Below are 11,404 nucleotides of genomic sequence, written 5' to 3' on the forward strand. Positions count from 1 at the left end.
ATCCCGAGAACGCGGGCCGGCCCGCCCCTTCCCGGGCAGCCCTCGAGCGCGCTCCGCGTCCTGGGGGGTAGGCGGGAAGGGTGGGAGCCCCCGGGGCGCCCGAGCGCCGCGGAGCGCGGGAGAGCAGGGGTTAAACAAGGTGCCGGCGCCGGGCGCGGCGGGAGTGGGGGAAGGGAGCGAAGGGAAAGTGAGAGCGGGGGCGGCGGGGGGGCGGGGGGGGGACGGGAGCGAAAGAACATCCTGTGCCCGTCGCCGGATGCGCGCCTGGGGAGGAGGTAGTCCGGGGAGGGGGGGAGCTAAGCGGGGAGGCCCGGGGCGGGGAAAGGCTCGGCCTCCGCCCCCCACCCGGCCCTCCTCCTCTGGGGGCGCCAATCTCAGTGCTTTCGCCGCGTTTCTTCTTGTCCCCCGGCTTCCGCTGGAGTAACGAGCTACAGAGAGGCCCCCGAATCTGGTTCCTGGGCCTGGGTAAGAGCCAGCTGGGGAGGGGACGGTCTCGGAAAGCGTGGGGTCCACGGCAGGGCACGGGCCGCACCCCCTGCCTTTCGTCTCTCCACTTTCTGGCTTTCTGCCTGGAGGAGCTCGCACGTATGGATTGCCCCCTGCTCACCAAGGGTCGCAACATAAATTCTGTCATTCAGTTCTGACAGCAGCACTTCCTGGTAGTTGGTAGGTGTCAGTAAACCCATATTCCGGAGGAGGAAACACAGGCTCAGATTATGGGATTTGCCCAAATCCAAGCCCATCGGACTCCAGTGAACGTTCCAATATACAGTAGGCTAATTTCCCCTTAGTTTCTCCTGTGCTTACAAGCGCTGGTCCCCTCCAGTGTCCCCCGCCATAAAGACCTAGCACTGTGTCTTGCACAGTAGGCCGCCAATAGCGTAATAGGCTTTTTAAATTAACTCGGTTGAAACACTCATTACCAGGGCTTCGTTGGTTGGGGTTTCGTAGGTGGGGAATGGGCTGGGGGAAAGAGCCCTCCTGGTTTAAGTATTCTGGGGGGCTTCAGAGAGGCTCCAGAGTTGTTCAAGGCAATTAAATGGGTCAGGGGAGTTGAGATTGATTAGCCTGAAGAAGAGGGGTGGGGCGGGTGGAGGTGAATGTCTTTCAGGTATCACTGAGACCCACCATCTGTGTGCTCACTGCCTTCCCACACCCAACGTTTTTGTCCAGGTGAAACCTGCTTATGATAGTAATTGTAGTTGACATTTGATGGGCCCTGGGCACTGTTTCAAGGATTTAATCCTCACAAACCATCCCAAGAGGCAGACATTATTATTACCATTTTCCAGGTGGGGAAAGTGGGGTACAAAGAGAGCGCAAAGCTAAGTCAGTGGCCAAACTGGTTTTGAACCCTGGTGGTCTGGCTCGAGCCCACACTCTCCTTCACTAAACTAAGTTGCACCTACCATGATGGGAACATCAGCTTTGAGAGTAGAAAGCCAGTGCAGATGGCAGAGAGGTGTGTGCTAGGTCAGCCCGCGTGTTTTGCCTTGGTCAGGATAGGAAAGAAACTTGGGGCTGGTTGTGCGTATCTGGAATCTCAGACTTCTCTGTCTGGATTTGACAGAAAGCAAAATAAGAAAACAAAAGCCAAGTTCCTACAAAGTTGCATCTTGAACTTATGCACCCTAAGAACACTCAAAACACAACTGCCATCTATTATCACTATCATTTCGTAAAAGCAAGCGCATTTTAATTCTCAAAATAAGAAAGACCTCCTCTGAATCAAAAGCAGTCATTCCCAAGAAAAGACAGTCATTGACTTTACACCAACAAATGGACGTTCCTCTGTAATTTTTTTTTTCACGGTGCTGTGGACTAGTGAGAATGTCACTCTGCGCATGGCCTCTGCCTCTTGGTCCCTGTGTATCATCTGAGAGCAGAACCAAGAGAAGTGTGCTTTAGGTGTAGCAGGAAGGAGTTGGGTTAAAGCCAAAAGAGGATGCTTTTTTTTTTTTTTTTCTTTAAAGAACAGGTGAGCGCTGCATTTACGTAGGAAGTGAGGGTTGCAGAGTCAAGCCCACGGACTAGAGAGGCCAGTAGCCCTGGTTTCTACCCCAGAGAAGGGCAGCAACCTTGTTCTGAAGGATCTACCCTCAAATCCACCAGGGTAGCCTTAGAACCTAAAGCAGTCCCATCAGGCCGCCATTTCCTGCCTGGAGTCCATGGGGCATGACAGGTGGTTCCATGGCAGCAGGGAGGCCTCCAGGGGCCTCTGTCACCCCTCATCACAGAGTCCATGTAGTCACCCACCTTGGGTGACTTGGGTAGAGTGCTTGGGTAGGAATGACCCTTGAGGAGGGCCGAGGACAGAAGAGAGGAAAGGAATGACCACCTAGGAGTGTTGCCTGTAGCCCAGGGTGTGCGATGTGAAGGCTCTGAGTGGATGGGCCCGGCTGGCTGCAGCCTCCTTGGGGATGCTACTTTCCTATTTCCTCACATCCTTCAAGTCCAGGTGTAGCCCAGGACCTAGACCCTTCTAACAGGAGCTTAAACCCAGGCAGGTGAAGCCCTCTTCTGGTACAATGGTGCTCAGTGCTGGCTCTGGGCCTGAGCCTGGCTTGGGGTTTGTCACTTCCCTGGTTTGTACTAGGAGGCAAGGCCAGAGGGGACAAGCAGGGAAAGGGGAGAAAGAGGGAAGGGTCTAGTTTCACCTGCCCTATCCTATTGGTGGAGACCAAGTCCTCCAAAGTCGAACTCTCATTTTCTGGGATGGTGGCATTTTCTCCACAGGAGGCCTCAAGCCTCATCTCACTGTGTAGGGGTGGGGCAGGGCACTGGGTTGTGGTTCTCCCAGATTTAGGCCCCCATCGTTTATTTATTTTTAAGTTTCTTTGAGAGAGTATGTGCACATGAGCAGGGGAGGGGCAGGGAGAGAGAGAAGGAGTGAGAGAGAGAATCCCAAGCAGGCTCCACACTGTCAGCCCAGAGCCCGATGCAGAGCTCAAACCCACAGACTGCAAGACCATGGCCTGAGCTGAAATCAAGAGTCGGATGCTCAACCAACTGAGCCACCCAGCCACCCCTTAGACCCCCATCATTTAAAGGCACACACCTACCCAAGTTTTAATCCTGGAGTTATAGAATGGTAAATCTGGATCCTCTCAGGTTGCAAATGCACAAACTGAGACCCAGACATGGGCAATCTCATCCTCCTCCAGGGTCACACCGGTTGGGCCTGGAGTGCCTATGTAACCAGATTCTTGCTCACTCTGGGTTGGATTTTGACACTGTTGACAGAAGTCATGATTTTGACACTGTTTGACAGAAGTCATGATTTGAGCCCCTCCTAAGTACAGGACTCTATCAGATGTTGCAGGTGCCGAGAGAGCTGCCCTCAAGAGCTTTTGGCCAGACAGGTAATTACTACCCACTACAGGGGGAACTACAGTTGCTGGAAGGTGAGTTTGCCTCAAGACCGTGAAACTTTACGAAGTGCTCCCCTTGATGGAAGGGGGCCCTGCCTGCAGAAACACCCAGATGCCCAGCAGTCAATCCATGGTGAAGAAATCAAAGATGAGAGGCCAAGGAGTGAGGGAACAGGGTTGCCAGTTGGGCACACCCGACGCCCCTCCCAGAAACTTCCCAAGGAACAAGCCCAGAAATTGGGCCTCTGCTGCCCTCTAATGGAGGAAAGCCAGACTCTAGAGCTGCCTACCGGGGCCCAGCCGTCCTGGCTCTCCTAAAGAAAAGGGGACGTGAAGGACCTTCCTGCCCCCAGAATTTTTATTCCCTTAGAGTCTCGAGCTTCATTTCCTACAGCCTCAGAAGCTGAAACTTCTCTCCTTCCAAGCGCCTCTGGCCATCTTGTTTCCCGATCACCACCCTCCATCCTGTTTCCCCAGTTTCCTTTGTTGCCCAGGTTCTGATTCTGGTACCCTGGTTCCCGGCCCTGCCAGAGTTCTGGTTCCAGAAGGCCCTTGCCAGGTGCCTTGGGCCTAGCTCCCACCTGGGAGCAAGGCAGCGCTGAAGACATGGGCATGAGCGTCCCCCAGTGCCTGGGGCAACTGCACATCCGCAAGGGTGTAGTGGGCTTGGCCACAGGTGCTGGGTTCATCTACCTGCTCTACAAGGCCATCAAGGCTGGCATAAAATGCCAACCGCCCCTCTGCACCACCTCACCAATCTGCATCGCCCGTGAGTGTCCGGGCCCTGGGGAGAGGGCTCTGCCCCAGGAGGCACCTGCTCCCGAGGCCTCCAGTGTGGGAGGGCCCAAAGGTGACTCCTCCAAGCTCCTCTCTCCTTCCTCTTTCTCTCCTCCATCTTCCTCAAACCCGCCCTACAGATGCTAGCTCAGAGTCCCCAGGAAGTAGATGGCTCTCCAGGACTCCTCTGGCAGGTCTCCGAATTTGACACTCACTCTAGCCCCCAGGATGCCACTGCTTGGAAACTTGGCATCAGCAGTTCTTCCTAAGGGAACGGTTGGGGCACCTACATGCCCAGAACCTCCACCGGTCCATAGGACAACTTTGTGCCGAGTAGAAAAAGGCACCCTTCTGCCAGACTTTTTGATTGCCGTCTGTTGGAATATCGTTGCCATATACTGATTATAATGAAATACCACATATGACTGCCATATGCCAGGAAATTGTTATAGTAAACACAAAACTATGACATTTAGGATACAAACGATACATCATTAGACGAAGTGCCCTGGTGCACAGCTCAGCTGTCTGTGGCGGTCCTGCATGTAGCAGGAAGGCCTCTCTTCAGAAAAAGCAAGACAGTCTTGTCCCCAGCTCCCTCTCCCCCACTTCCCAACCCCATTCTCTGACCACTCCTGAGTCCCCAGCCTGAATCTGGCTGGGGTGGCTCTCTAGGCCTGGCAATCGAGCGAGAGCGGCACGGGCGGGACTCAGGTGAGCTCCGGAGGCTCCTCAACTCTCTGGAGTGCAAACAGGATGAGTACGCCAAGAGCATGATCCTGCACAGTATCACGCGCTGTGTGTACTTGCTGGAGGCCGAGGTGAGGGAAAGGAAGCAGGAAGTCCCTCCCAACCAGCCCGGCCCCCGGGGGCTACGGCCGATCCCTGCCCCCTTGGCTGGACAGACTGTGTCCTGAGACCTGTCTCTCTGGCTGCTGGCGGGAGGGGTCGTGCTGAGGGGCCTTGGTAACATGGGGGGCTGTGGGCCCAGGACACCTGCTTCTCCTGCCTCTTCTGTCTCTCTTGGCACACTCTAGGCCTCTGCTTGTACTACTGATGACATCGCATTGGTGGGCTCCATGCTGGATGACAAGGACAACAGTGTCAAAATCCAAGCTCTGAACACACTTAAAGCTTTCTCTGGCATCAGAAAATTCAGGCTTAAAGTCCAGGTGAGCAAAAGCAAGCGGTGGGGTGGAGCACACAGGCTGTCCACAGACTGTGGGTTCTTTAATAGGCATGGGGTAAATAAATGGTCATGCTCCGGAAGTTTTGGGGTCCGATTTTCCTTGTAATCAAGTGAGAAAATGGTGGTCAGATTCCTGGCAGGATCATAAAAGCCTTTGAATATCAGGCTGAAACTGAACTAGGGTGCTAGGAGTATCTCTGAGTCCCAACTAGCAGAAAGCCCCAAGGTTCTTTCTGATACCATCCCATCCGACAACACCAATGGGGTGTCCTATGATGCAACTGCATTCTGACACTGTCTACCTGGAGTTAGTGCAGACCCCACAGATAAAGGATTCAGCCCCACGAGACTGCCTCCCACGTCACATGCCAGTCACAAGTGCCAGTACACTTAGCTATAAATTTGGACTTCCTCCTCTGGTTTGAGAATTCACTAGGAAGACTCACAGAACTCAGGAAAACACTTTACTTACATTTACCAGTTAATTATAAACTGAGGAGAAGCCAGATGGAGGAGATGCATAGAGCAAAGTATGGCGGGGGAAGGGTGCAGTGTTTCCATGTCTTCTCTAGGTGAGCCACCCTCCTGGCACCTTGATGTGTCCACCAACCTGGAAGTTCTCCGAGCCCTGTTTAGGGGTATGTGTGGAGGTTTCATTATGTAGGTGCGATTGATTAATCATTGGCCATTTGTGATTGAACTCAATCACTAACCCCTCCCTTCTTCAACCCCCTTAATCATGGCTTGGCCTTTCTGGCCACCAGCATCCCCATCTGGAAGCTATCTATCATCCACAAGAGTCACCTGCTTGACATAAACTCTGGGGTAATGCAGAAGAACTTACTATGAAAAGCAAAACATCATTCTATCAGTCAAATGCAAGGATTTTAGGAGCTCTGTGCCTAGAACCAGGGACAAAGACCAGATCTGTCATATCACCCACCCTCTGCTGTGTTGGTCTGATGCTGGTGGCTGGGCCACTGATGCCTTCACTACTACCATATAGAGAAAATACAAGCCATCACACGTCCCCAGGCTTACCTGTTTTCACACCCATCCTTTCCTGCTTTCTCACTGATGCCATGGGAAAATGGCTTTCTTCCTGTCTGTGGTCAATGTTAGTCTCAGTACTGGATCCCATCCCCTTCTTTGAGGACTTCTTTCCTTAATTAGACTCTTTGTCTGATATGCCCCCCCCCAACTCCTTCCCATTAATTCAACATGCTCTAATCCTTCCAATCCTAAAAAAACACCATCCCGTAACAAAGAACCTTTCTTCCTTGACCTCCAAATTTCTCTGTAGCAAGTGATCTCTCCTAATTAAAAATAAATATAGAAAACTTACAAATATTTTATATGTGTACGGTAGAAAGAACTATAAACAAAACACACGTAACCAAAACCCAGGCAAAGAAATCTAACATGACCAACAGCTTAGATGCTCCAGTTGCTCCCCTCCCCCACAATCCCAACCGGAGGCAATTATTTCCTCCATTTTGTGCATCTGTTCCTTGATTTCTTTATAGTTTTACCATATATTCAGGTATCATTCTGACAACGCGAGGTAGTTAATAATAGGCAAAATGTAATTTGGGATGTTTTTAAGCTTCAACATATCTGGAAGTGTGCAGTTTGTATTCTGTGGTTTGCCTTCCCCTCAGCACTGGAAGATTCATCTTTATTGGTGTGGGTAGCTCTGTTTCCTTGTTTTCTACTGCTGTATAGTATTCTAGTTCATGAACATCCTGCGATTGTATTTATCCATTTGCCCATGGGTAGGCACTTAAATTGTTTCTACATTGTGCCATGAGCATTCTTGTATACATCTCCCTTGAGGATATAGGAGACTTTCTCTAGGATATGTATGTATGCAGGCATGGGATGGCTGGATGAAAGGGTATGCCCAACTTTTCAAAAAGGGTTCTATTAATTTACAGCCTGTACTGGCTCTGCATGAATATTCCAGTTGCATTATATTCTCCCCGCCAAAACTTGGTACTTTCACACTTTAAATTTTTTGCATCAAACTTTTTTGAGGAGGGGCACTTGGCTGGCTCAGTCAGTAGACCATGCTTGATCTTGAGGTCATGAGTTCAAGCCCCATATTGAGCATGGAGGCTACTTAAAAAGAAAGGAAGGAAGAAAAAATTGGGGGGGTTGGGGGGAAGGTCTCTAGGTCTCCACTTGCTGGCTGCCTCTGCTTTATCCCTCAGCTCTCTCAGTTTCCCTAAGTCTGTAATTCTCAGACATATCAATTGCCTGCAGAGCTGTTTAACATTGAAGATTTCAGGACCCCACACCTAGAGAGTCTAGCTGAGCCGGGGAGCTATGTTTTTCACAAGCCCCCCAGAAGATTCTGATGCAGCTGGTCTGGGCAACACTTTCCCCATCGTATCCTGAGGACCTGATCCCTATTCTCGGAGTAAAAGCAGCCGATCAGGTTTCATCTGGATGCACTTTCCTGCATCTCTGTCCGTAGCCTGGGGACTCCCTTGACCTCCAGACCCATGGCCAGCTGCTCCACTTAGACATCCTAGTGGCCCTCTAGCTCAGCATGTCCAAAATGGAGCTTGCCCCTGTTCCCTAAGTTAGACCACCCTTTCCAGAGGGATCTGGTCCCCTCAACCTCCTGCTTGGTCTTCCTTAAAGCTCTTAGCATAAAGATCACAGTCCTTCACTTCCTTGCCCCAGCCCCAGGCATTCACATTGTATGTTTCATGCTCTTCTGCTCCCTGGCCCTTGCACCGGCTGTTCCCTCTGCCTGAAACACCACACCAGATGTGCTCTTATCTGTCCTTCAGCTCTTAGTGGACAACAAGGGGTTGGGGCAGGGAGAGGCAGGTACCAGTGGGAATGCTGTGACCCTCACTCCAGGATTCTTGCCTCCCTCTTACATGGCTCACAAAAGTACAGCTTGTGGGATTCTCAGTCCTTGGTAATACCTCTCAGTCCAATTATCTTACGTCTTGGAAGTCAAGATCCCTTTATTCATTCAACAAATGTATATGAAGTACTTTGTGTTTAAGCACTGGAGACACAACAGTGAGCAGCACAGGAAAGATCTCGGTCCCAGTGGAAGCTTCTATTCCAGCAGGGCAAGGCAGGCAATACACAAATTAGGGAAATCTATGGTATATTTCACGTAACAAGTGCAACGGAGAAAAATAAAGAAGGGTGGTAAGGAAGCAGGTATGGGAACTTCCTATACAGTTTCAAAGGAGAAAATCTTTGGGACTTAGAGCTTGATGAAGGGTTCATAGAAATAGAAATAACACCAAAAGCATGATCTATAAGAAAAAATCGATACATTGGACTTCATCAAAACTAAAAGCATTTGCTTTGTGAAGAACCCTGTTAAGAGGATGAAAAGACAAGCTGCAGGCAGGGAGGAAACATTTGCAAAGCACATAGCTGACAAAGGACTCCTATCTAGATCATATAAAGAGCTCTCAAAACTCACTATTTAAAAAAATCTAAGTAGAAGATGGGCAAAAGACGTGGCGATATTGCACTGAAGAAGATCTATGAATTGCAAAGAAGCACATGAAAAGATGCTTAAAATCGGTAGACCTGAGGGAAACGTACTTAACGCTGCGGCGACCTATCACGACACACCTATTAAGTGTTCTAAACTCAAAATTTGTGACAGTACCAGATGCTGGCGAAGGCGGAGAGAGACTGGATCTCTTGTGCGTTGCTGATGGGAATGTGAAATGGTACAGCAGCCATTCTGGAAAATAGTTTGGCAGGGTTTGTTGTTGTTTTTTTTTTTTTTTTTTTTTTTTTGAAAAAATGAATTATATGTTTACCACACAACCCAGCAATTGCACTCTTAGGCATTTATCCTAGAGAAATGAAAACTTCTGTCTGCACAAAAACCTGTACACGATCTTATTCGTTGCCACTTTTCCTGTAATAGTTAAAAGCTAGAAACAAGCAAAATGTCTCTCAATGGATAGATGGTTAGACAAACTGGTAATCCACGCCATGGAACGCTAGTTGGAAACACAAAGGAGTGAAGTCTTGACACACACCACAACTTGGATCTCAAGGGCATCACACTGGGTGAGAAACCAATCTCAGAAGGTCCCAAAGTGTGATTCAATGTATGTAACATTCTCAAAGTGAAAAAATTGTAGAGATAGAAAACAGATTAGTAGTTGGGCCGCTTTGGGTGGGAAGGGGCAAATGTGACCGTAATGGAGTCCCAGGAGGAAGATCTTTGTGGTGATGGGACACCACTGATGGCATAATCCGTTGAGAGCAGTGGTGGTTACGTGAATCTACACACGTGATAAAATGACACAGCGCCAGACACACTTTGTGCCAACACCCATTTCCCCATTTTGGTATCGTGTATAGTTATGTAAGGTGTGACCATTGAGGGAAACGGGGTGACAAGCACACAGGACCTCTCTGGGCTCTTTTTGGAACTTGCTGAAAATTTATAGTTATTTGGAAATTAAAAGTTTAAAAATAAGTATGTTGCACGTGCAGTGCTGTGGGGGAATGGAATAAAGATGGGGGATAAGCAGGGCTGGGACGGGAGTGGTTGCAGTCTTAAAGAAGGGGGTGGTCAGGGAAGACCTCACGGAGAAGGCGGCATTAGCGTAAAGTCTTCAAGGAGGTAAGAGAGGGAGCTCTGACTACCTGGAGGGAGAGCATTCTAAGTAGAGGAAACAGCCTGCACAAAAACAAGATAAGCGTGTATCTGGCATGCTCAAGGAATGGCTAAGAGACCATTGTGATGGCAACCATGGGAGCCAAGGAGAATAGGTGATGAGGTCAAAGAAATAGTGGGGGGGGGGGGGGGGGGGGGGGGGGGGAGCAAATGGGACCTTGCAAGCCACTATAAGGACTTCAGCTCTTACCCTGAACGAACTAGGGACTTGAGCCGAAGAGTGACGTGTCTAACACGTCTGCTATTCTGAAAATAGAGGCAGGGGGCGAGGATGGAAGCGGGGAGACAGGAGGCTCTTGCAGAAATCCAAGTGAGAAATCATGGTGGCTTGGAACAGGGTGGTAGAGAGGAGACGGTGAGAAGCTGCTTAACTGTTGATAGATTTAGAAGGTGGAGCCAACAGGATTTTTCTGAAGGATTGGAAAAAGTGGTGTGAAGAAAAACAAAGCACAGTAGTTAAAGAGGACCACTTTAAAGATTTTTGACCCGAGTAATTGGAAGGGGGATGTAACCAACAGCAGAGACAGGGAAGATGGTGGAAGAAACAGGTTTGGGGACTGCATACATGTTAACTTTGAAAGGTCTATTAAGCATTCTGGCAAGGGACGCCTGGCTGGCTAGGTTGGCAGAGCATGTGACTCTTGATCTCGGCATTGTGAGTTCGCGCCTCACATTGGGTGTAGAGATCACTTAAAAAATAAAATCGTTAAAAATGGGGGTGGTTCACGTCGGTCAGAGTGGCTAAAATGAACAAATCAGGAGACTAGATGCTGGAGAGGATGTGGAGAAATGGGAACCCTCTTGCACTGTTGGTGGGAATGCAGACTGGTGCAGCCACTCTGGAAAACAGTGTGGAAGTTCCTCAAAAAATTAAAAATAGATCTACCCTATGACCCAGCAATAGCACTGCTAGGAATTTACCCAAGGGATACAGGAGTGCTGATGCATAGGGGCACTTGTACCCCAATGTTTATAGCAGCACTTTCAACAATAGCCAAATTATGGAAAGAGCCTAAATGTCCACTGACTGACGAATGGATAAAGAAGATGTGGTTTATATATACAATGGAATACTACTTGGCAATGAGAAAGAATGAAATCTGGCCTTTTGTAGCAACGTGGATGGAACTGGAGGGTATTATGCTAAGTGAAACAAATCAGACAGAGAAAGACAGATACCATATGTTTTCACTCACATGTGGATCCTGAAAAACTTAACAGAAGACCGTGGGGGAGGGGAAGGGGGAAAAAAGTTACAGAGAGGGAAGGAGGCAAACCATAAGAGACTACTGAGAACAAACAGGGTTGATGGAGGTGGGGGAGAGAGGAAAGTGGGTGATGGGCATTGAGGAGGGCACTTGTTGGGATGAGCACTGGGTGTTGTAT

General features: G+C 49.5%; 1 protein-coding gene across 3 annotated transcripts in view; it reads left to right on the plus strand.

Annotated features, from left to right (window-relative positions):
• Nucleotides 1-237: 237 nt before the first annotated feature.
• The window catches only part of ARMC12 (armadillo repeat containing 12), a 14,832-nt gene continuing 3,665 nt past the window's right edge, over nucleotides 238-11,404 (plus strand). The window contains exons 1-4 of one of the 3 annotated variants that reach the window (XM_040473306.1): nucleotides 238-465; nucleotides 3,314-3,362; nucleotides 4,824-4,969; nucleotides 5,186-5,320. In XM_040473306.1, the coding sequence (XP_040329240.1) occupies nucleotides 3,314-3,362; nucleotides 4,824-4,969; nucleotides 5,186-5,320 (330 nt within the window). In that variant the 5' untranslated portion in view covers nucleotides 238-465. Of the gene's footprint in view, nucleotides 466-2,931; nucleotides 4,222-4,823; nucleotides 4,970-5,185; nucleotides 5,321-11,404 lie in introns of those variants that run through there. The other 2 variants (XM_040473304.1, XM_040473305.1) reach the window with 2 other exon arrangements.

The sequence above is a fragment of the Herpailurus yagouaroundi genome, unplaced genomic scaffold, assembly GCF_014898765.1.
Source record: "Herpailurus yagouaroundi ecotype Mexico unplaced genomic scaffold, PumYag 139, whole genome shotgun sequence".
NCBI classification, from domain to species: Eukaryota; Metazoa; Chordata; class Mammalia; order Carnivora; family Felidae; genus Herpailurus; species Herpailurus yagouaroundi.